Here is a 25,862-nt window from a genome sequence, read left to right as displayed (position 1 = left end):
TACAAGTAATTTTCTTGACAAGAATAATTTACTGGGTCTCTCTCTTTTTTGGTCTCCTCCTTTTTTTTTTTTTTTTTTTTTTTTTTTATATTCTACATAATGTCTGGTCTTGAAGAAAACTATTAACTGCATTGAAGATTTTTTTGAATCATGCAGGAGTTTGAGACAGTTTTAAAGAGGAAAGGAGTGATATTGAAGAGGAGGGAGGTACTAGTAAAGTACCATTTGAGACAAATCTTAATAATTCTGTTACTGATTTTGATATAAAAAGAATTCAAGTACTGATGCAATGCAATGAAATTCATTTGAGTAAAGTGCAAAGTCATTGCTCTTAGGGAGAAACAACAAGAATTTCTGCTATATACTTGGAGATTATTAGTTGAAATGTTTAAAGGATGACTGCATGTAGAGAGAACGAGATGCTAGTAAAACAGTAAATGAGATTTTGGGCTGTGTCAGTAAAGTATTTGGTAGCTATTAGAAAGAATATATTTTTTTGTGCATTCCAAACTTCATCTGAAATACCATTTGCAGTTTTGGTCACCTATATGCAAGAAGGGTAAGGACTCAGGAGCACAATCAGAGGAGCAGAGAGTAAGTGTAATCCATGGGAGTAATCTGAAAAAGGTTTGCTTAGTCCAGGAAAAGACAGGATGAAAGGGAAATCTGTAAGTCAACAAGGGGAGTGAGAAGAGGTACTTACATGCTAGAAAGCATGCAGAACAGAACAAAATAATTACAAAAAATAGGATATCAAAAGGAAATTCCCAACCATTGGATATTTTAATAAACAGTTTTTTAATTGTAAAGGTGGAGGTAAAAAGCCAAATCCTAACTGATTTTAAAACAGAGCTTGGTAAATTAATGACAGGTGATGTATGGTTTGCTATCAGTGGTAGGAGGTCTCCTGCTTTCTTGACTTCCTGTCCTCCATTAATAAACAAAAATGTCTCTTGCTTTCCCATGCTGCTGTGGTAACTGGGATGAGGGCTGCCATCATGGATCAGTCCTCCAGAGTCCATCTCATTTGGTAATTTGATTTTGGTAACAATTGCAAGCTAAAGCTTCAGAGAAAGTGCAAATCTTCTAAACAAATCATGTAATCTAGTGTGCTCCTGGGGGATTTCTCTCCTACTCAGCATAAGCAGAATTGTAGATGCCCCGAGGGAAGAGAATTTCTACCTCTTACAAAAGTTTACATGTGATTCTATCTACGTTGTGAGTAAGAAAGTTCTTCGTGTCTTTATAAACACAGAAACTCCTGGATTCTGCTGAAATCTTCACCTCAATATAATCTGAAGTAACTAACTGCAATGTGTGAATTTTCAGACTTTCATTTCATGGACTGCAACTTTGCTTCTTCATTAGAAGAGGACATAAATGACACATCTTCTTTACACTTAATGGAGGTCTTGGCGTCTTAACCTCTTCTTTAGTAGCGCTCCAGTTAGGCTTACTCCTTCTTATCAGCTGGGAGTTTTTCCAATTTCTCTTCATAGAATCACAGCATCACAGAATATCCTGAGTTAGAAGGGACCCATCAGCGTCATCGAGTCCAACTCCTGTCCCTGCACAGAACACCCCAAGAGTCACACCCTGTGCCTCAGAGTGTTCTAGAGCTCAGCCAGGCTGGTGCTGTGACCACTTCCCTGGGGAGTCTGTTCCAATGCCCAGCCACCCTCTGGATGAAGAACCTTTTCCTGATACCCAACCTAAACCTCTCCTGACAAAACTCCAGGCCATTTCCTTGGGTTTTTTTCACTGGTCACCAAGGAGCAGAGATCAGTGCCTGCCCCTCCTCTTCCCCTCGTGAGGGAGTTGTAGCTGCAGTGAGGTCTCCCCTCAGTCTCCTCCAGGCTGAACAGACCAAGAGACCTCAGCCACTCCTCACACAGCTTCCCCTCCAGACCCTTCAGCATCCTCATTGCCCTCCTTTGGACAGTCTAATAACTTCATGTCTTTTTCATGGTGTGGCACCCAAAACTGCCCCCAGCACTCGAGGTGAGGCCACCCCAGTGCAGAGCAGAGCGGGACAATCCCCTCCCCTGCCCGGCTGTTGGTGCTGTCCCTGATGTCCCCAGGACAGGGTTGGCCCTCCTGGCTGCCAGGGCACTGCTGATGTTCAACTCACCATTGAACAAGAGCCCCAGGTCCCTTTCCACAGTGCTGCTTTCCAGCACCTCATTCTCCACTCTGTCTGTACATCCAGGACTGCCCTGCCCCAAGTGCAGAATCCAGATCTTGTTCTGTTAAAATACACATGCTTGGTGATTGTCCACCTCTCTGATTTACCAGGTTTCTCTGCAGGGCCTCTCTGCCCTCAAGGGAGTTTTGTCTTTCTTGAAAGGCTTTTTTGCTGTTAATTTTTTTTTTTTTTTTTTAACTGATATAGTGAAAGATGAACAGTTTTTATTTATTTTAAAGATGATTAGTTTCTATTTAACCCACTGGGAAAAAAAAAAAAAAAAAAAAAAAAAAAAACAACCCACAGCTCTTTTCTACTTTTATCCATCCTTTCAGGGTTTGGACTTTTTTGATACTGAATTTCGTATGGTAGTTCTTTTTTTTAAAAAATTTTTTAAAAATTTTTTAAAGAAAATTGTAGTTGAAAAAGATATTAATTCCTTAAATCTGAATAATGAAAAGTGGAAATTAGGTTCATACATTCTAAGCTGGATTTTCACACATCTCCTGTACTGAGCACCATGTCCAAAGGTAACACAATTAGTCAGGAAAATCTGTGCTTTTATTATTTTTTTAAAAAAAGAAAACTGTGTAGCATAGTACCATTATTTTGCTGGTCATGTATCAGGGTTGTTCTTCCACAAAAGACTGATTTAAATAATCTTCATAGAAAAATGCTAGGAAAGGTCACAAGCCAGTAAATTTTTCTCATAACTGAGTGTATACTATCCAAACAGGAAACTCAAAGAAAAGTTGTCCAGAACCGCTGAAGATGTTTCTGTTTAGGACCACTAGGTGTCAGGCAGAACGAAGAATTCACCCTGCCTGAGCTAGTGTCAGTTTCATCCTGGTAACGGGTTACTGCAAATCCACCTAAGGAAGGGATGGGGAAGCAAGCTCCCAGCCTCTGGACTTGCTTTATTGCAGGGCTGTGTGTCACATCTATTGCTCAAGCTTCCTTTGCGCTTCTCTGTGTTGTGCAGCTTCTGGATAAAAGCACTCTGCTGAAAGCAGAGCCTCACTGGTTTAGTGAGATTAAAACCACAAAATCTCCAGCATGTGGGAGCTAACAAATTCATGTTCTAGCTGCTTCTCACCTCAACCAATTTCATGACACAAGGATAGATATCTACTGCCCTGTCTCTGAGAGAGACTTCCAGGAACTCTCTTGCTTAAGAGGCAATGTTCCTTAATGTACAAAACCCATCAGTCTGAGCTCCAGAAATAAGAGTCAGGAGAGAAAACTGAGTAAAGGAGGAGAGACACAAAAAGGGAAAGAAATCAAATGAACAGAGCTGCTATCCTTTGACCTCTGCTATAAATTAGTGGTTCGTTCTGTGATGTCAGCTGAAGGTGTGTTTAATCTTTGCTGTTCAGGCCAATGAATGATGTCTGCAAGACTGGGTTATAACTACTTACAGCCCTCACCTGCTCAGGGGAGGAAATCACAGGTCTCACATTCCCATACACTTGGCACATTGGTTAGAACAGAAACGTCACATTATGTATGCTATTTCTACATATCTTAATGCTAGGTTTTCTAAGCAATGTGCTTTTAATCAAATGCTTTCAAAGACTGTTAACCAAAGATGAAAATCTATAAAATGTTTGAATGAAAACATTTAAATGGTAATTTGTGTTGGAAAATAATAATAATTTAGTTTATGAAAAATAATTTGTATTGACGACATTTTAAATGGAGTTTTTCAGCATTTAATTCTAACAGTACTTTCATTAAGAGATTAATTACTTCACCAGACTGCTGTCTGTCTTTATCTATTTGCTTTCTCCAATCAAAGGAGTGGAATGAATCTGAAAAAAAATTAGGCTTCTGGAGAGTTTTTTTTTTTTCCCACAGTCCCAATAATTTCATGAGTTCTTTAAGAGAATATTGCATACAGTGGAGGAAGCACAAGAATAAAGAAAGTAGTGTTTTGGGAAACTGCATGTAAATGAGGTGAAGTCCCCCTGCTCTGGATTTTGAACTTTGTCGGCAAAAATGGACCATCTGGAAAACAGCAGAGCATAAATTTACAGCTGTGTATTGGCACTTACCAGACTGCTCCACTGGATTTTCTGAAATTGATTAAGGAACTGTAAAGCAAGAGATGAGAAGATGTGACATTTTATTCAGCATCTCACCTGGTGTTTCTTGCATCCTGGTGCTTACTGGGAGCTCTTGGGAATGGGTCTTGCTGCTCGAAGCCTAGAGGAGAGGTCTGTGCTTGGGGAAGTCATGCCAGTTTTGTAAAAGGTTTAACAAAGATATTTTGAAACATGCTGCAGAGGAGGAGGATAGCAGATTTTACACATGAGCACACACAATATCACAAGTGGGAAGACAGAAAATAGTTTTTCCTGAAACATACGAATCATCAATTTGCAGCTCCAGAATAATTAGTTTTTATGCAAGATGCATAACTTTCAGGAATGTGTCGGTGAAGTGGAAAGTCACAGAAGGAATTACTGTGTCATAGAATACTTATTAGCAGATAGCAGAATGAACAGTGTTATGTTGCCTAAATTCTTGCTGTTGTTGGATAGATGGAAAAAATAAACACATAAGAATTCTCCTGCAAGATCAGACCGCTGTTCTGTTAAAACCAATATTTTCTCACTGCCTAGCAATGGAGAGACTGTTTTGTGAAAGCATGTGAGCTGCCACTTCTCTGGGTGGCCTCAGTAACTTCCAAAGCTGTTGTCTTAAAGGTGCTGGGACTTGTGCCCTCCCTCAGTGCTACTCTTTTAGTACTCTTTTAGGCCTGTTTCTGAATGCATATCATCTCTCTTTGAGCCGGCTGATACTGTTGCCTCAGAGTTCACTACCCACTTTGAAAAGCTGTACTTAACCAGTTTAAACTCTACTTTGGTCCCAGTTCCCCCTATGACTTGTTTTGTTTGATTATGGTGATTAACAGTTCTACCTTTACTTTATCAATTTCCTTATTGTTTTTGTTTTATTTCATGGTACAGCTTCTTCAGTTGAGAACTTTTTTGTATCTCACAGATTTTAATATCACCTCTAGTGAATGTTTTACTTTGTATTCGTGTCTGGGCACCTCTCTTAATTCCTCTATATCCTCCTTGAAAGATCCTAAAGGATCTGAGGTGTGTCTGCACCAAGGACCTTACATAGAAGAAAAAAATAACGTCCTCTTTTCTCCTTGTTCTGATTACCTTGGCTGGTGATTCCCAGCATCTTTCTGCCTTATTTTGGCCAGTGCATTGATCCAGTGATTCCAGCAAACAGCAGCAACTCTAAGATCCTTATAACTGCCAGTTTTGAGTTCAGCATCATGTAGATGCCACTTAGAATTTTTTTTCCCATAAATGTTCTATTTTGTATTTTTTCTTAAGGGAAGATGACCTGGAAAACTCACCCATTCAGATTTGTGGGCCACTTCTGGAATTTGATGCCGTTGTCAAGGAACACAACTACTTTAGAGAGCAAGAAGTTATTTATTACTTACAGAGATGGGCACTGCAAAATTTCTTGTCTGAGGAATTGATAAAACTGTTCAATAAAATTAGTCCCCAAAGCATTTTTTGTGTGGACTCACTTTAAATGCTTTTTACTGAGAAGTGTTAGTATAATGCCACCACTTGTTTCTTATCTTATAACAAGGTTTAAATCCATAAAGGACCTCTCTTTCAGTTCATGACAACTTATTTTCTCTACTAGCCTTTGGTGTAGGATATTATCTATGGCTTTCTGAAAACTGAGAGACTTGCATCCACTGGTGCAACTAGTTTCCTTCCTAGTGCCCCCAAAGAAGTCCAGGAGGTCCATGAGACAGATTTCCCTGACACAGATTTTCTCTTTGCTGGAATCCTATCAGTTGCTTAGCAATATTTTCCTCTGTTTGCTCATGTGCTGAGTGTGTTTATGTTATTATCTTACCATGGCAGGAAGTCAGAGTTGCTGCTCTGTTCCCAATATCTCCCTTGCACTCTTTCACCCTTTCAATTCTCCCTCTCTTGTGTTCACAGCTGAGCTTATATTTGGAGAATGCTTTACCCACCAGACTGACGTATACTGTGGAAAGTAATGAATTGAAAGGAAAGAGGGAGCAAGTGAAGCTTGACTGCAGTTGGTGATGGCTCTGAAATAGAAGAGCTGCTTTGTGCTGGCAGTGAAAAAAGTCCAGCCCATGCTCCTGGAATTATATTTGCTATTTTAAAATACGTATTTGTACTTTTAGCAGACAGTGCACTTTTTGATAATTGTGGACTTTCATGGTAGTTTGATAAAGTAGTTTCATGGTAGCCAAACTGTGAAAGACCTATTGCCTTTGACAAAGACAGTAATTGCAAGGAAGATCAATATCTTATGGACTAACTTTTGAGGGATGTAATTTTAGTAGGATTCATTATTACAGATACCTAATTTTCAAAATCATGACCTGAGTCCTTTTGAATCTGACTTAAAAATAGTAATTTTGAACTCTTTTTCTTTGTGTTCTGGTCCTTTGTGTCATGAGATGTTTTTAGATGGTGCTAAGTGCTGGAAATGAATTTGAAGACTGTAAGCTGAATTCTGCCAATTATGTCTCTAGGAGTTTGCAATACACTACAAGTACTGCAGGGATTGGCAACGCTGCTGGTTTGTAAAGGAGCAGCTTAGGCCCCAGCCAGACGTCACATGGCATTTGCTTCATACAACCACAGAACTGTTTATGTTGTAAGAAACCTCTAAGGCCATCGAGTCCAACCCTTAAACCAGCACTGCCAAGTCCATTGCTAAACCATGTCCCCAAGTGCCGCATTCACACAGCTCCAAAAAACTCACAAATGGTGACTTCACCAATTCCCTGGCAGCCTATTATAATGCTTTACGACCTTTCCGTGAATAAATTTTCCCTAATATCTGATCTAAACCTTCCCTAGTGCGACTCGAGATAATTTCATCTTATTCTGCCCCATGTTACCTGGGAGAAGAGACCAACCCCCCCTTCCACAAGCTCCTTTCAGCTGTAGAGAGTGATGAGGCCTGCCCTGAGCCTCCTTTTCTCCACGCTAAGCACCCCCACATCCCTCAGCTGCTCCTCAAATTTGGATGTGAATTGTACCTAAGTACACTCTACATGCTTCAGCAGGGACATGATTTGACAGGTACAGATTCCAAGTGTGCAAATACACCATTTTCATAAAACCTTGGGGTACATCAGCTTACAAGAGAGAGCCCTTCAAAGAGAAACAGCTGAGACTGGAAGGCAGATTAGTACTGTGTGAAATCTGCTATGTTAGCAATTAGTGCTAGCAGAGTAGTCCACACACATAAGAGAATGTTTTGGGAACTTTGGCACACCTTCATCTTACCTTAGAGATGCTCAAAGAAAGTAGAGACAATGAAACCAAAACCCGAAAAATCAATATAATGACACTAAACCTCTTAGAGGCTGTGTCAAACAGAGGACAAGATGAATATATCCTTTATGTGAATAAGCATAACAATAATAGGAATAATAATAACAACATCAACAACAACATTCTGCAGCTGAGCAGATGTTAAATGTTAAATGCGGCTCTCAATACATTAAGTGCTGTGCTCAAGTGTTCATCAGAGCATTTAGCTTAATTTTTTACTTGGATGCAAAATATGCCTTGCAAGAAACACTTGCCACACGATGGCAGCATAATCCAGAGAGACAAAAAATTTGGCTGTCATTGCTGGGAAACTGCAGTTTTTAGGCGGCTGATTGTTACAGAGCCACAGTACATCTCAAAATGAAGTGCTGGCAGCCGCTGAATAGCTCCTTTGCACTGTGCGGGCTAAGTGGCACAGTGGGTTAGTACTGTCGGCTTTTTCTTCTGGAGACTCGGGCTTACATCCTGGCTGAGCCTGTAAATGAAAGCAAGTTGGGTGGTCTCATCCCAGTCCCCATTTGTGCCTATCACAAAACCACCGGGCAATTTGGCATGGCCAGGGGCTGCTGCCTGGGAGAGGAGCAGGGCTGGAATAGGAGAGGGACTGCAGGTTATGAGCAAGGTGGACTGGAGGACCTGTGAAGGGAGGTTTGTGTGGCCCCTGCTCAGAAAGAATGACAGTCACCATCTGCCATCAGTACTAACATTATTCTGAATGTATTTGCAAAGTAGGGCTTGAAATCCAACTCAGACTGTTATTTGATCCTTCTCTCTTTGCTACTCATGGTGTTTTAGCCAGTGGAAGTAGCCAGGGAGCACTACATGATTTGGCCTGTTTTTAGGTATAATTATGAAGAACCAATTAATCTAATTTCTGTTTTGAAGAGATGGTAGATTAAATTCTTACATTCACCCAAGTAACTAGAGCACAAGAGATAGAAGTATAAGGGTACTACATAAATCTTCTGGGTCTGGATGGCCCCTGAGATATGGCCCAGGTGTCTGTGTCAGCCCTGTTGTACGGGCTCTCCACAATCTTAATTCCTCTGGAAATCCTGGTGCCAGGACAATGCTGTTTCCATATTTCATTGGTCAGAAACCAAAACTCAGAAAGGCTGAGTCATGCTGAAAACTAAGAATACTCCTGAGACCCGAATCTGGGTATGTGAAGATCTGTTGTAGGGGACCTCTTGATGGAGAAACTGTGAAAACGAAGAGTAAAGCCATGAGGGCAAGTGGGACAGATGGAAAGAGGAATATGGTACTGTAGAAAATGGGAAACTGATTCAGATTTTGAAAAAGAAATTATGTGGAAAATGAACACAAGTTTAGGAGCCAGAGTAATAGTAACAATAGTGGACAAATATGAGAAGAGAGTTAAATTTTTATCATTTTAATCAAGTATCAAAGCTCTAAAAAAAGCTAATAGTACAATGAAGAATAAACTCTAAGTAATTGGGAAAAGGAGAAAAATGTGCAATGTCTGGAGAAAGGAAGTTGTAAAGAACAAAGAAAAAGCATGAATATAAAAATATACTGCTGAAAAATGCAGTTTTTGAGGCAAGTACTTGTGAAGCTGTGCCAACTTCTATAAATACAACTGGCTTTAAAGTGAGGAGATATTATAGAAAAGTTGAAACATTTTATTTTGGCATTTTCCTAACAAAATAATTCAACATTTTATTTCCAAGTTCAGTTCATTATACAGCTGAGTTTGTTTCAATTTAAAATACAGTAAAGGCAATCTAAAAGTGAGATAGGAATGTTTTTAAGCAACAAAAAATTGTTTCAATGATTCCCTGGAAGAATTATTCTCCCCAATTTTTCAGTTCAGTCACTGAAGTGAAAAATCAATTATTTGTGCAGCCCTAGTTGTGTAATGAGGCATGTTCAAGAGAAACTTTGTTAGAGATGTGGGTACTCCTGTCTTAAAATTTTTGAATTTTAGATATGTTTGTGTGTCTCAGAGACATCTGAGGATCTGGGTGGGGGAAGGGGAAAAGGAAAGAGCTCATTGTGAAGGATTATATCACCTGAATACTGCTCTCTGTTATCTGTAGAAGTCTTGTCGCCTCACTGATGCTGCAAGTCTGAGTTTTCAGTTTTGCATGGACGTGTAGAAATCTGCTTCCACCTTATCCATGCTTCCAGGATAAGCCGATCCCTTTAGAAAGAGGGAAATCCAGGCTGGTAGTGATCTCTCAGTTCGCCTCAGAATTTTTGTCTTGTTCTGAGAAATGGCTGATCACACCAGAACCAAGTTGATCATGCACTGCTATCACAGCTAGGACGCTGCTGATCACATGAGAAGCAAAATACACTCTTGTGTATCTTCCTACAGTACCATTACTGTTGTAACTTTATTAAAACAAGCAAGGGTTAGCTGAAAAAAAAAAAAGCCTTAAATTTCTGGTCTGTTGTGCCTGCATTGGAACACAAATGTCACTTGTGCGAATTCAATCCTTCAGAAGAAATACCCTCCTGTGCCAGTAGTTCATTTTCCACATGCATAATCACTTTTTTTTTATGGCCACACACCATTACAAAGACATGAATTCTTGCCTGAATGGCAATGCTGTTTTGTTCTGCAGCTTCTAAATGAAAATACTGCTGAAAAATTATGGAATACCAGAGATCTCACTTCTGCATGAGGGCACGGAAGAGTAAGCAAGGCCACTGTGCCACTAACATCTCCAAGCGAGATGCTGGAGCTTGTCCAGAGAAGGGCAGTGGAGCTGGGGAAGGGTCTGGAGTGCAAGCCATGAGAAGAGTGTCTGAGGGAGCTGGGGGTGTTTGTTCAGAGAAGAGGAAGCTCAGGGGGAATCTTATTACTCTCTGCAACTCCCTGAGAGGTGAGCGTAGCCAGACAAGGCTTCCATCTCTCCTCCCAAGTGACAATTGACAGGATGAGAGGAAATGGCTTCAAGCTGAGCCAGGGGAGGTTCAGGTTGGGCATCAAGAAATATTTATTTCTTCACAGAAGGGGTTGTCATGTATTGGAACAGGCTGCCCAGGAAGATGTTGGAGTCATCATCCCTAGAGGTGTTCGGGAAAAGGATGGACATGGCACTCAGTACCATGGTCTAGTTGACAAAATATTGATCAGGCAAAGGCTGGAGTCAATGATCTTGGAGGTATTTTCCAACCTAACTGATTTTGTGATACACTAGCCCTCTTTCTTTATACTCTTTCCATCACAACAGTATTTCCAGAGAAGCAAAGATGCCTACCTGGACTGGGTGAATGAAAATGTATGTAACTAGAAATAAAATTGTTAAAAGTTTTGTTCATGTGCCCTGTAACACCATGCCTTCTCTGAACATTTTTCGTCTCCAATTTTTTTCACAAAATTTGTTTATGCTTAAAACACCACAGACATATTCGTAAAGGCCATTGTTTGGTGTTTTGCTGCTGTATGTTCAGGAAGGCAGGACTTCTCCCTGCTGTCCCCATTAGCTCCAAACAACACAACTTCCCAGATGCAAGTGACTCAGCTTGTATCTTTTATACCTTTTCAGTGCCTCTGATGAGATATTCACTTCCATTAGATGATAACTGCTAGCTGAAGATTTTGCCAAATGAACCCAGCATCATAAATCGCTTTCATGGGTATAACAGTGGATTGTCTAAGAAGGTTGTAATGTTACAAAGCTGAATTTGGGGTTTGGATTATCTAATTGCACCTTCTGTTGTTGTTATTGTTGGCTTTGTGGATTTTTATTTGTTTTCTAGGTTTTTTTAGATTTTGCAGTCTTTAACACGTATTTATAAACTTGAATTTGAATGAACATTGGTGTGGTAAACACTGGTTCCTTTTATTCTTAATGTTTCTGCCTCCCACCCCTTACTCTTTATTTTTGATCATGAAACTACGTATTTGTAGTGAGGAAGCCTGTTCAAAGCCCTGCTCAAATCCCCACACAATGTACACAATGGCCTGTAATTCCTGAAATCCCATACTATGAGTTCCTCATCTGTGAGTTTGTGCTAAGCTTGTATTACAGAGGCTTTGAAAGAAATGTAAATCACAATAAGAGCAGTAATGTAAAACTATTTTTATTGAAAATACATCTACAAAGTAATGTTTCTCAATCCACTCTGGGTGCATACCAATGCAGAACCGGTGAGGGATGGGGAAGGGGATCTTTCTATAATGCCTGATTTCCACAAGAAATAAAGTTAGTATAAAAAAGATCACATTCTTTGTGACACAATTCATTTTTCTCAGCTGATGTCATAGAAAGACAGCCTTTTACATTGTCTTTGCAATGTATTTCCAAACAAAATCTTAACAAAAATTTAAAATGTTATGCCATAAATTCTACAGTTAATGTTTATACACACATTCTGAATACAGTATCTATATAAAAATATCTCTAATTATATATCAGAAAATGCCTGTCTGTATCCTAGATTTGCATTCTGTTAGCAAAAAAAAAAAAAAAAAACAAAACCAAAACAAAACCAAAAATGAAAAAAAACAACCCATATTTTCTTTCAGTCATTGATTTAGAGATTCATTTAGACCTTTCTTGGTTTGATGCTCAGTAACCTATATTAAACCCTGCTCACTTCATTCACTTGAGAGTTCTTGCTCATATTTTCTGAATTACTTAACTGGAGAAGACTGACAGGAATTTTCAGTCCCAAAAACCAATCTTGCCAGGGAAAAGGTTTGTCTTTGACCAGCATGCTAACATTTTCACTACTGTTACTTGTACATCTTGTTGATGGACTTTAAGTGACAAATGCAACATATTGAATGTTTTTTGAATGGCAGCTGGGACAATGCAAGGGGATCCTTCATTTATGTCATCAGAATTATTTTAGCAAAGGGACAAATAAAGTAGAAAGTTGAATATTTCCATAAGATAGATCATTGAAAATTATTGTGCCTGTCCATTTATTGTTTTTCTTACTCCCAACTGCATCTGCATTATAAAACTTTCTGGTTTAACCTCTCTAATAATGCAAGGCAAAAAGGGTAAAGTACATAATTTATATTTCTAGAAAAGGACTTTTTCAGGGAATAATCTTGAGCAAAAAAGCCACTGTATTACAAGTGCATTGTTTTCTTTTTTCATTTTTTTCTTATCTATTCCCTGAAAATTACCTACAATATTTCATTTTTAAAATCCTTTCTAATTAAAATTTTAACATATATTATAATATTTATTGTTTTTCAATTTGCATATCTTTTCCTAATAAAAATACAAAAGTATCCATTAATTTTATTTTCTAAAGGTTTTTATCTTCTTTTTCAGGTGCTACTGGTAAACTCTCTAGGAATTAAAAAATTCACATTAAGACACGGAGCCTTCTCCAGATGCCAAAATGTAAATCCAGTTCATACCTCTATAATTTATTAGTGGATCAAGAATTTGGGAGGTTTCCAATCAGAAAACCTCTGCTGGTCTCAGGGATTCAGATTCAGAATGCAGCCCATTTAGGAGCTGAACATCTCACCCTCTGCACCTTCTGTAGAAGGCTGGCATTGCCTTCTTATAATTGCTTATTAAGTAGCTCATTAGTGCATCCAGAGCGTGCAAATTTTTTCATCCAGAGATGAAGACACATTTTCTGTCCCAGACCAGGGCCTTGCTCCTAAAAACACACACACAGATTGTTTAACTGGGTTGTGATGTTGAAATTTAGGGAGCAAATCCAGATTGGAAGTACATACATGTATATGTAAATGTTTGCAAGTCAGTGGGAGCCAACTAGGCTAAATTTTTATAAAGATCAGCTGAATCTAATTCAAAAAACTGTCTAGATAAAATAACTTTCTCAGAAATATTTCATCTCAGCTGGTAAAAGTGCTGATTTGGGGGTATTTTCTTTTCTTTATTTATATATCTTCCCCCTTTTTATCCCCTCAAATAATCTCCTGCTTTTTATTTTCCTGCTACTATTTGAACAATAATATAACACTAGAGAAAAAAAAATCAGATAAAATAGCAAAAGTCCTGTTAATTTACTTAGCTGGATGCTGTTATCAAGTTAGAAGTGTTGATTGTGTGTTTATAGATGTTAGGAATTTTGCAACAGGTATTTAAAAAAATAAAACCATTTTCAGGCTCTGTTATCTGTTTTTACTTTCCAGTTCATAAAAAAAAAAAAAAAAAAGAAAAAAAAAGATTCACAGGACTGAGTAACATATACACAATCTCTTTTTTTATCCCCAGTTAGCATATGTCTAGCAGGACCAGTGTTGTTGCCTGTTAATTTTTTTTTAAGTGGGAAGCCAACATATACCATGATCGCTGCTAGTTTGGAATATATTTTCATTAATTCTTTCCAGTGCGAGCATAAAGGGAAAAATCAAGGAATAGATGAAGTTGGTGAATTCAAGATATAAATCGCCGGAAAAAGTGTGTGTTTTCCCACACTTGTAGTGCTGAACTCACGCTTTCTCTAGCCTACATCTTGGTTTCACTATCTATTGGTTTCTCATTCTCATTTTCTTGTGAGATCAGTTGGTATGGTTTCTTCATTTCATTCTCCTCTATCACGGAATTACCCATCTCAGCATCCCTGTTCTTCAGCTCATGCCGTGATAAATGTTCAACAATTCCTGCTCCAATGGAGTCTCCCAAGACATTGGTAGTGGTACGAAGACGATCCCTAGGGAAAAAGTAGTGAGTGACTTCCATCCCTTGCTCAGGGAAGCAAGCAGACTAGGTGCTAAAATGGCCCTCAAATAGCCACCAGATGAGTCACGTGCTTTATATTCATTGGCTTGTCTGAACAGTTAATGCCATGATTTCTTCTACAGACATTAACAAATACAGCGGACGTGGAGTCACAAAGTGTGCTAATACTCTTAGGAAGTTCACACCAAGAAATGGTCATGTGATGAGGATGGCAAAGGGAGCATATGGCCTCTTGGAGGCCTTTTGATACTCTTGGGTATCAAGAGTTTGGGTTTATATCCTCTAAACGTGTAAGCCAGCAACAATATACCTTGTTAGGTTTGTTTGTCTCCTGACCATAAGATACGATGTGTAATTTAGGGTGGAATTGTGCAGGAATGACTCAAATTAAACTACAAAAATTCATCCCGCTTGGAGGGCTCTGCCCAGCAGTGCAGAAGGCAGCTTGACAAGGAGTGACTGGCAGTGCCAGTGTAGGTAATCACCCACCTACATCAGGTGGCTGGATAATCATTTGAAGACATTATGTTCTGATAACAACACAGGCAACTTCTTTCAGGGATCACTTGAGAAGACTGAAGGGTAAAAGCCTCAAGAAAGGCTAAATAATAGGTTTTAGATGAAACAGAGGTTGGAAAAACTCTTCCTTTCATTTATTTCCTGGACCTAGGTATATATATTTAAGGATGCCTGTTATTTTCTACAGATAGATGAATGGAAAAACTGAGGGGCAATACTTTGTGCTGTCAGTTGCACAATTATTTTTAATTTCTGCTTTCACGGGGTAGACAGATGAACCTTTCCTAGATCAGATAGTCAGCAAGGCTGCAATGAATTGGTTGGATCTGATCCACTTTTGTGTCTGATTGACTGAAACATTTTCATTGTCATCCTACAAAAAATAAAAGAATAAAGCAATTCTTTGCTTATTTAATTACAGTGTATCTGAAAGTTTTTTTAATATCTGAACAATACAGGTTTTTATGTAAAATTTGCATGCAAAAGGAACCATAATTAAGCAACACCCCTGACCATCTGCTCTAGGAAAATACCTTACTAGCAAGAAACAGGTATTCTTTTTAACACTTGTTTTCAACTGACTTCCAGAGCAAAACAGTGTAGTATAGCCACAATGTGTCTGGCTATTTCAGTTCTAAATATGGTCTAAGCCTTTAACAACTCCATAAAAATACTTACAAGAACCAGTCCACTGCGATGATAAGAGTGATATCATCTGTAGGCAAACCTACTGATGTGAGAACAATGACCATGGTGACCAGTCCAGCTTGAGGAATGCCTGCAGCCCCAATACTGGCAGCTGTAGCAGTGATGCTGTGCAAAGAGATGGCAAGAACAATTAACTGATTTCTGTAATTAAACTGTAATAAAAGCTCTCCTTATCATCTGTCAAACTTTAAAACCAGATATAAAGCAAAAAGGCATTTACCTAGTAGTAAATAAAAAGATGAGCCTAGCCCCTTAACTGAATACCCTGTAGCTGCAGGGGACTATGACCCTTGATCCAAAGTGTTTCACTAAACCTCTATCCAGAAACCTTGAAACATAATTTTGTTAGTGATGAATTCCCAACGAGATGCCAAGGGCCAGAAAAAAACATTATAGTTACATGTCCCCACCCATAGAAAAAACTCTCTCCACAAGCTCAAACATGTTAAAAGAAAAGCTGAGGAGGTAGCTCTGTCCTGGCAGGTCTAACACAAGAACTTTTGCTCTCTGTCCATCTCACTATAACCTCACGCCAGGTGAAGTCTCTCTCCTCCAGCAGTTGGTGTTCTTGCGTCAGAAAACAGAAAGCTGCCAGAAACCCTGAGTCATACAGTCCAGTGACTTCATAGAAATATGCTTGTTCACATCTGGTTTAGGGACAATTTATTTTCTCAGGTGGTTTTCCAGGGAGCAGCTCAAGTATTAATGAATGTGAAATAATTGCCTTGGAGGGTGAAGGCAGAGTTTTGTCTTAGGTTAATGAATATTGAAATAAACGGGTGGGTTTTATGGAGCGTTATGTCTGAACTTTCAGTGTTCCTATGTGATAGATACGTGTCTTTGTCCCACAATGCCCACTTGTCCCCTTGCTGACACTCCTTTCTTCTGCACAAGTACCCACCACCCTTTTTCCTTAAATTGTGATAAACAAAATGAAAGTAAAGCAGATCAGTCATCATTGATGCTAGTAGTGAGTTGTTTGCTGTTATATTTCAAACAAGAAGGGTTGGGTGCTTGAAAACATAACCTGTGTTCACCATTTCCATCTGATGTAATAAATTGTATTTCTGTTCCTTACGCAGCTAGCCCTGATAGTCTTCTGAAACCAGGAAAACACTTCCTCTTCTAGCAATAACATTGTGACGACTTTATGCTTCAGCTTTCTACATGCATTATAAACTACCTGGTACTCATTATAAGTCTGTAGGTCCCAACAACTACATGAGTTCTTAAGAAAGAAAAATTTGAAAACAATTAAATTTTCTACTTGTCTTTATTATAGCAACGGGTTGTCACGTTACAGTTTTGCTAAAAGTTTATCTAAATGAGAATATGTGCTGGGGGTTCTTCTGTGAGAAGAAGATGTAAATTACAGATAATATGATACTGTAGCAGTTCTTGTTTTTAGTTCTAGACACTTTTGTTTAATCCCACTTAAACCAGGGTCATCACAAAGGTCCTTTTATTAAATGTAGATGACAGTGGTTTACATACCTGATTGTGATAATCTGTCCAAAGTTCAGATCAAAGTTGTTGACCTGTGCAATGAAAATTGCAGCCAAAGCCTCATATAAAGCAGTTCCATCCATATTAATTGTAGCACCAACTGGGAGTACAAATCTTGTGACTCGTTTGTCCACTCCATTTATTTCTTCTAGACACTTAAATGTAACAGGTAGGGTTGCAGAACTGAAACAGAAAGAAAAAAGACAATATATGATATAAATGCTGCAAAGAGGGAAAGAGAAGAACGTCACATTATAATCACGAGACAGTTCTGTCTTAGTTTTTATATGATCTACCAGGATAGAGTTTTTATTTTATGCAAATACTGAATTTAAGCATTTCTAATGGTGAAGGTTCTCCTAAAGCTCTTGGAAACTTTTTCCAAATGTTAATTAGTGCCATCCTCTATATAATCCCTAATCTGAAAGTATTCAAGTTTAGTGTTTTGTCACAAGGTTCTTCTGTCAGGCACAGGAATCTATTTAAAATTCCTGCTTCTCAGTTTTAAGTCATGGAGATGTGATTGAATCATCCCTAAGCATTGTTTTCTGGAAAGTATACCAGTTGGACTATTCAAACCTTCAGTAACAAGCTTGTTTTTTCTTCTTGTTTGTAGGCTCTCCTGCAAAGGACATTTTGGTTGATGGTTGTATTATTTTGCCACCTGTGGGCTAGTAGGCAGCTAAGCATCACTCAGCCACTCATTTGCCTCCACACCTTGATGGGACAGGCAAAACCAAAAGGAACAGTAAGAACAAGAAAATGGAGGGGTTGAGAATAAAAATGTTTAGTACGTGTGGGAGAAGCTTGAAAGAAGAGCAGAAGAAAACAATACAAGTGATACTTAGACACCACTCCCACAGATGGACTAGTGGCCAGCAAGTTCTGGAGTAATATGTGGCCAGCCTTTTTAAAATCTTTTTTCCCCATTCATTGCTGAGCATGATGTGTGTGGCATGGAATATCTATTTATTCACTTTGGTTCATCTGTCTGGCCATGTGCCCTCCCAATCCACTGTGAACCCCTCAACTCACTTGTGGGGGCAGAATGAGAGTCAGAGAAGGTCTTGATGCTGTGCAAATACTTAGCAACAGCTAAAAATGTCAGCATGTGATTTATTGTTGTTTTGGCTACAAATATAAAACATGGCACTATATGAGCAGCCATGAAGAAAGTTAATTCTGTCTGAGCCAGGCCTGAATCTCTATATCTGATCTCACCACAGTAAAGAGGTTTTCCAAGACTCAGCAATTCAGGTTACTTGATCCCAGTGAAACCTTCATTGCTAAATACATAGCAGACTTTCTAGTCTTTGAAAACTCTACCAGTATTGATAAAATACTGACCAAAAATAAAGAGGGGTTATGGAAGTCTGTGTTAGAAAATTATTTTTGCTGACAGTCATCTTACAGTTGAATTTTAAATGGTTTTTAAATCCACTTGCAGTACAATACGCTGTCTTGCATCAGCCTAGGTTTTAACTTCAAAATAATCTCAAACACCAAGGATTCGAATTTAGCATCACAGAATATCTGACTGAAACCCCTGTTTCTAGGACACATTTTAAAAATCTACTAAAATGGCTGCTGTTTTATGAAAGGTCAAATGGTAGAGAAACTTTATTGTAATGTTTCTGTCATATATGCAAACAGTTTTTTAAATTCACATGACATAACTCTGACCACCTGCAAGAGCAAAAGTGGCAGTTTGGTTGTAGGCTCTGTATCCATGATTGGCTATCAGGATTTTGGGCACAAATGTCAGCTGCCAATAGGAATCCCCAGGGGACTTTTCTGTTTGCTGCTCCATTTTGCCATGCATATTCTTTGCCAGCTCTATCCTTAATTATCAAGCCATTACAAACTACTTAGAATATCAAACACTTAACATTAAGCAAAATTGTTTCTTAAACCAATAATACTAAAAAAAGATACGGCTTTCAAATATTTTGTTATACCTGGAAGACGTTCCCAAAGCTGTGACTAATGCCTGGATTAAGCCTCCGATAAATACCCACGGATTCTTACGAGTGATCACAAAGTAGAGAAGAGGTAGGACAATGACAGCATGAATTAGCAAACCAATGATAACTGTTACAGTGTACATGGCAAGCTGACCACCAATCACACCCATATCTTCCATCTCAACAATTTTCCCAGCAATCAAGAAGAGAATTCCAAGTGGAGCATACCTGCAAATAAGAAATCAAAACAGCATTACAAAACAAATTAGAGATTTGGTCCCACATCCATCCTGTTTGTGTTTATACACATAAATGCAGAATTTCACTGTTAGGATGCTCTTATTCAGGAGCAGTTAAAAACTCTTCAGCTCTTAACAATTCAACCTGGATTGAACCACAGCAGTGTTTTTGGTGGGATTCAGTGGATTCAGCATCTGGGGAGGATTTCAAGATGCCTTTTGGACAGGTGGGGAATTGAATTTTCCTTTGAATCCAAGTGTAATATAAAAGCTATTTTGGCCAATCCTGTTATAATTCTGCCTGTGTGAATGAAAGCTAAACTGATATGTATATGTACTGTACCATGCACCCAGTTCTATTCTAGTGCTGTTTCCTACATGGCAAGGAAGTTTCCTTGGGGAAGGAACTCACACAGAAGTCTGATAACTTCATTAAGATTTCAAGTTGCTTCTGATGCTATTAGCTATTTATATTTTTCACATAATTGCATCTTTGTAGCTTTGGCCATAGCTTCTAATATTTTTCCTATCTTTCTTCCCTACATTTAGGAACAATAAGCTAACCTTATAAATGCATTCCTAAATATTGTTTAGTTTTATTCCAAGAGGAGTACAAGGGTGTTCTGTTTTCCAACCAGAATCTGGACCAGACATATCAAAAGTGGGGCAAAAGAAACCTGTAGACTGTTTCCAGTGGGGCAAGACCCCAGGAGTAATTACCTAACCAGCTAACCTTTTAATTGGACAGTGTATGATAAGTATAGTAACAGACTAACCACATAAAAATTGTAGAATTAATATACCACGTGTGACTTGACATATTTAGTTTAAACCTGAAAGGTTTAAACCAAAGATTTGTATTTATATTCACTCTAATATTTTTGGGAAGGTCTGTCTATTTTCCAGGCATCAATTCTGGCTACGTTACATTTCATCCAGTGGGGCACTGGATGATATGTTCATCATCACGAAGAAATTTGTGTGACAATGGCTGGCTGCATGGGTGGGATGAACTGCTTTTGCCTATCAGGAAGCACAGCTAGAGGGGAAGAAAGCTGGTGCTGAGCAAAAAACTCGAATGTCATTCTGCTGCAGCAGTAATTTTGGTACAGCCCTACTCCTATAAATGTCCACTTGTCTTCTCACAGTAAGATAACACAGAACAGAATCTATCCACTATATTTTAACTGCTGTTTGCATCATCAAGTCCATGTGGCAATTTATCTGAAGCCACTGCTTTAACATTTTAAATGTGCTTGTGAAGGAGAAAAGATTTTAGTTAATGGAGCAAATATACTTATTTTTGGTTTCATGTCTAGTATGGCAGTATGTATGTGTGCTCCTTAATAGACTCTTGGAGCTGATTTTGTTTTTACCTGTAGTAAAGAAACCAACAAGATATAATTTCTTTTCATAATTAACCTTCTTCCTGGAGAATAATGAATCTTAATTTTTGAGAAGATTTCATTCCTTGAGAGAAAAGGTATTTATTTTATTTACCTAATAAACAAAATAAAGAAAGCAGGAAAATTATGTGTATGTGTGAGCAAGGACGTATGTGTAAACCCCACAACTACAGGAACCAGTTGTGTTGGAAAATTATGATAACAAGGTCTTGCTGTGTAGAAATAAGATTATGGGAGAGGCTTGTCGGTTTCCTTTAATGAATTCAGATAAAGATGTAAGGATACTTCAACAGCTTACTGCTGTGACTGCTGTCTTTATGAAGACATAGAATAGGTCTGATAAGGGTAGCAACTTCTGCCATAGACCCTGAATTTTCTCATGTCAAAAGTGAAACCCCCTGAAAGAGTTGGGCAGATTATGGTCACCGAGAGTCACAGCTCTTGGGTTCACTCATGAAAAAAGTTCCAAGGTAGATACAATCTTACTGTCTGACTTTCTGCCAAATAGATTCTTGCTACCCAGTGTCTGACTGTGATAAAAAAATATTGTTAGTAGCTTAAAAAGGAATTTATCGAAGAGGCACTTACCACATGATTAGAGCTACCAATCTCATGATAGCCTCATTAAGGCTATCAAAGAAGTCTTTCAATGCCTGACCTTGCTCCCTCATGCTCCCAATCACCAGGCCAAAACTTATTGAGAACACCACCAAGCCAAGGGCATTCACTCCATTCACGGAACCTGGAACAGGAACGATTTCCTCTTTCATTCGGGTGAGAGCTTCCATTGCTTCTGACACGTTGCTTATTATGGAAGTCACTGTGGATGTGTCATTGGATGGAATAGCTACTTTAAACTTTCTCTTTTCATAGTTGGTTTTGAACTGTTAAAACAAAAATAAAAGAAAGATATTCAGGGAATCATATCAAACAAAGGTTAAAGTCACAAATTAAATTATTATTTATCTAGATAAAATGTACTATGATGAATACTTGGTTTTCCTGAAAATAACAAAAATCTTATTAACTTCAAAAACTAAATCTTCAGCTTTAGCTTCTGGAAATAATAAATAGATTTTTTTAGATAAATTTTCTCATAAATAGACTGAAGTCAAAGATGCAAATTTGTCATGCTCCTATATTCTGTAACAAAACTATTGACTCTTAATTTGCATTTTATATAAATTGCTATTTTTCCTAACAACAAAATTCAAAATAGTTCTTTTAGTCCTTTTTTGGCTAGTGAGAATATTTTCTTGTGCTCTGGACTTCCTTTATTTCTTCATATTTTTGCATTAAAAAAAAATAAGACTGAAGCTAACTTAAATATAACATACCTCTTTTTTCTTTTGTTATGGCAAAGCCATTAGTTTACTTTGCAGTATAAGCCACTACATTTCTTAATTAGAGAAAGGGTTATACTTTAAATGGTTCTTTTATGGGACAGACAATTCAATTTCTAAATCTCAATATGGTTCTAAATGTCTGCTTTGAAAACCAGTCTTTCACCCCCTAATGTTTTTTCAAACAGAAATTTACAGCCTGAATATTTCTATCTGGGCTCAAAAAGCCCTGCAGCTCTGTTGGTGTCAATGTTATTCAAAAACTTTGGATTTTTTTTTTTTTTTTGAGCTACCAGGAAAGCTCCAAGTATCCTTACTGACATCTGGAGACCTGTTGAACACTTCAGAAGTACTTGAGTGAAATGAAGCAATTATGACCAAGATGGGATATCTGAGTATCATCATCTCTTAACACTAGCCTGATTTAATGTTACTTTCTGCACCTGAATAGTTTTGTGCACTCCTTCCACATATTTGAGGTACCCCTCTAAAGGCTTAAGTCTCACAGAATCTCAAATTAGACCTGGTAACTGGACATCTGTGGAAGGTTTCTGAATAATATGTAGCAGAACCAAGATTCATGAAGGTCAGATACTCTTGAGTTTTGAATAAAATATGCTAAAATCTTTCAAGATTTGGGCTGTACAGAAGTCAGCTGAGAGCTGCATAAGCAGCTGGCTGATGTGGAAAAGCCCAGTTCTGCTGCCTCACCCACTCACATCCAATTCTTGTTTGATCTGTTAGTGAGACAATTCTACTTTTTAAAGTGGCAGAAATCTCACCAAGCAAGAAAGGTCACCATTTTTTGGGTAAAGCCTGGGGAAGCGAATCAGCTCAACTGGCTGTTGAAATGTCAGAGAGAGAAGAACACAGAGACTGGAACTACACAACCAGGGAAGAAGCGATGGGGGTGTCTCTTTAAGTAACATAGAGGTATTAAAGTGTAAATGGAAAAGTAATATAAGTGCTCAATAAATAAAGTTTTTTTATTCTGTCTTGTCAGGAAAGTCAAAATACTGCCTAACACTTTGCATCAAACACTGTGGGTTTTTTTGTTTTGGTTTTGGTTTTTTTTGGGTTTTTGTTTGTTTTTGGTTTTGTCTTTATTTTTTCTTTTTTCTTTTTCCTTTTTCTTTTTTTTCCCTTTTCCTTTTCCTTTTCCTTTTCCTTTCCCTTTTCCTTTCCCTTTCTCTTTCCTATCACATTCTCCTTCCTTGTTTCCAGGTGTGGTAATTGTGTCACATTTCTATTTTTATATTTATATTTCTATTTTTTTTTTTCATTTGCTTTTTTTCAATAGGGAAAAAACCTTAGCTGCAAATTCCTTAATGCAAATGTCTGTAACTATGTTGTATTTGCAGGCGCACAGATTAGATTAAAGTAGAGAAGCAAGCTGTTTTATGAGTTCTGGAACAATAAGGTCTGGAATTAAAGCCTAATTTCCTGTGAAATTTCCTTTTCATTTCCCACTTTCCCTAGCACACCATAACTTACTTGGTTCTGAATCTCCTCCATTATGCTCAGGTTCTTCCCTCATTCCTGCCTGACTAGGTCAAAAGTGTGATACATCTGTAGGACAGAGCTGGATGTGTGCTCCCTGCCTGTTGGAACAGGCCATGGGTTAAGTCATAAACCACTTTTCCACCAGAGGCACCATGACCTTTATTTGTCTAAAATTGCCCCCCTCGTGTCAGATTAGGTCAGAGTTGCCCATGCGGCTACAAAATTGTGGTGGGGGACTGAGAAGGTGTTGGGAGCTATATGGGAAAAAGTGTAATAACACAAAGATTTTACCTTCAAAAACCTGTGTTAGAAATAATTTTAGGTGGTAATAACAGTATGCCTTCATTTTGTGCTCATTCTGCAATTCTGTTGCAGCAGAAATATGCCTTTAATTCATGATTTAAGTCTCTTTTGGGGTATAACATGGATTTTAAGAACTCACTCAGCAAAGTCCTTTTCTATTTCAGCTACTAGAGTGGCACACAGAGATGTTTTTCTGTTCTCTCTTTTCTGTTCTCTCACTTTATTCCTCAGACTTAAGTATTCAGAAATATTACTACAGAGAATAGAACCCCTTCCAGAGGGGAGAAACATCTTATTTAGAGTGAGATTTAAAGTATTAATCTAAGCAACAGAAACCAGAGCAACTTTATTTCCACTGGAATATTTACTTGAGCTGCTCTTTCTTGCATTATAGCTGATTGAGCACCAGGTGACCACTGTGGATAGGCCTGCTGTGAATCTGTCTTATGCAAAGTTGTCTATCAAAAGCCACGAGAAGTTTCCTGGTGAAGCAAAAGAAATCAAGGCAAACCAGACACAGGGAACACAAGGGATGTATCCACTGAGGAAAAAATTGTGAGGTGTTGGTTGAGTTTTGTCCTTACTGTTGCTTTTTCAAATAACATGAAAGGCAAAACACGAGATTGCTTGACCACCATAAAACATATTTTCTGTGTGTGAAAGGGTGGAAAAGGCAACTGATTATAGGAAGTGACTGGATGAAGGACCACCTTCAAAATGTTAGAAATGGCCTTGAAATACATGAGTTAATAGCAGGGTTGACTATTGCTGCTCTGCAGAGTAACTGGTGGTAAGAATTAATTTTTTGAACTTTTATGATATTCTTATTTTCAGCAGATCTCTATCTCAGTGGCAGTCAGATTTATCAACTTTTAATGTAGCTGAAATTGACAGCTTAATTACACATAGTTATTCTGCTGATTCTTGTTCCTTTGCAACTTTCAGAAATAGAAGAAATTAGGCAAAATAAACCACTCCTTGTAGGGTTAAGGGTCTCAGAAGAGAGAACAGAGGTCCATGCACTGATAATATGGGATGGGCTAGGCAATACTACTGAAGTCCTATAATTTTGGAAGAATATAATTTCATTAGGCCTCCAGGAAGTGATATTTTGGCCTGGTAAGATTTTAGATGCATAATACTCATAATTTTTCCTTAAGTTCATGTACAGAGAACAACTGAGGAGCAAGATAAATGCTATTTGAATGTATTAATTTGAACAGCCTTCTATGAACAATCATACCTGCAAGTAAAATGCAAAAATAATACATTTCTGGACTTTTTTTTACAGGACGTGGTAATGATCAACTGGAAAATTAATTTTAATTAACTTAGCTTACTATGAAATAGACAATGTAGATTTTGTATTGAATAATGCAATGAACCAGTTGTTTACTCTTTGATTATTATTTTGGTTTTATTAGTGATACAAGATACCCCATCATTTGGCTTGGATATATTGAAGGACTTTTGAAGAAGCAATATTATAACCTGGCAGCAGCATATCCCATTGATTTCACTTGCAGAAAAGGTCATTGCAATGGTAGCTGTTCTGAAAGTTCATAATTCACTGTCATAGTTTACTCTGTCATTTCTACTGTCTGCACTAAGTCTGTATGATGATGCAGCATTTGGTGAATAATGATTTTAAAAGTAACCAGTTTGCTTAAATGCAACCCTAAAAAATTAAAACAAGATAGTGATATTCCATCTTCTTTATTGTTTTTTTTTCCTTTGCTCTCCATATGGATATGTGTGAACGCATTCTAAATTTTCAGTGTAAGAGCTGATGACACAAGTCATAATATATCTTAACTATCCCAAATTATCATGAGGAATAGACACCATATATTAGTTAGTATTCATTTCTGGATGTGTGATTAACACTTACAATTCCCTTGATAATGACACATTCAGGAAAGAATATGTAATTAAAAATATCTCAGAAGAAATGCAGCTATCAGATGCAGTTCTTTAGGCTTTAGCTGGCATAAAATTCTACCTATTCACACCAGAATGACCCTCGCCAAATTTTTAGATTGATTCTGTTTCTCCTGATTTTGCAAGTTTGCTTGTGTTTCTTCTGCCCTTTGATAGACCTCCAGAGCACAGCACGAAGAACAAGCAGCTAAGAAGTAGTATCTGCTTAACAAGCAGACTGCTCACT

General features: G+C 38.0%; 1 protein-coding gene across 4 annotated transcripts in view; it reads right to left on the bottom strand.

Moving 5' to 3' along the window:
* Positions 1 to 12,988: 12,988 nt before the first annotated feature.
* Positions 12,989 to 25,862, bottom strand: part of SLC1A3 (solute carrier family 1 member 3) — a 60,845-nt gene continuing 47,971 nt past the window's right edge. For 2 of the 4 annotated variants that reach the window (XM_041466105.1, XM_041466107.1), the window contains 5 exons: positions 21,135 to 21,430; positions 18,896 to 19,129; positions 16,926 to 17,120; positions 15,402 to 15,536; positions 12,989 to 14,175 (listed from right to left, as the gene is read on the bottom strand). In XM_041466105.1, coding sequence (XP_041322039.1) covers positions 13,971 to 14,175; positions 15,402 to 15,536; positions 16,926 to 17,120; positions 18,896 to 19,129; positions 21,135 to 21,430 — 1,065 coding nt within the window. In that variant the 3' untranslated portion in view covers positions 12,989 to 13,970. The remainder of the gene's footprint in view (positions 14,176 to 15,401; positions 15,537 to 16,925; positions 17,121 to 18,895; positions 19,130 to 21,134; positions 21,431 to 25,862) is intronic. The other 2 variants (XM_041466106.1, XM_041466108.1) reach the window with 2 other exon arrangements.

Source organism: Pyrgilauda ruficollis, unplaced genomic scaffold (genome assembly GCF_017590135.1).
Source record: "Pyrgilauda ruficollis isolate IOZ18807 unplaced genomic scaffold, ASM1759013v1 scaffold199, whole genome shotgun sequence".
In the NCBI taxonomy this organism is placed as follows: Eukaryota; Metazoa; Chordata; class Aves; order Passeriformes; family Passeridae; genus Pyrgilauda; species Pyrgilauda ruficollis.
This window is presented reverse-complemented; position numbering and strand designations above follow the sequence as displayed.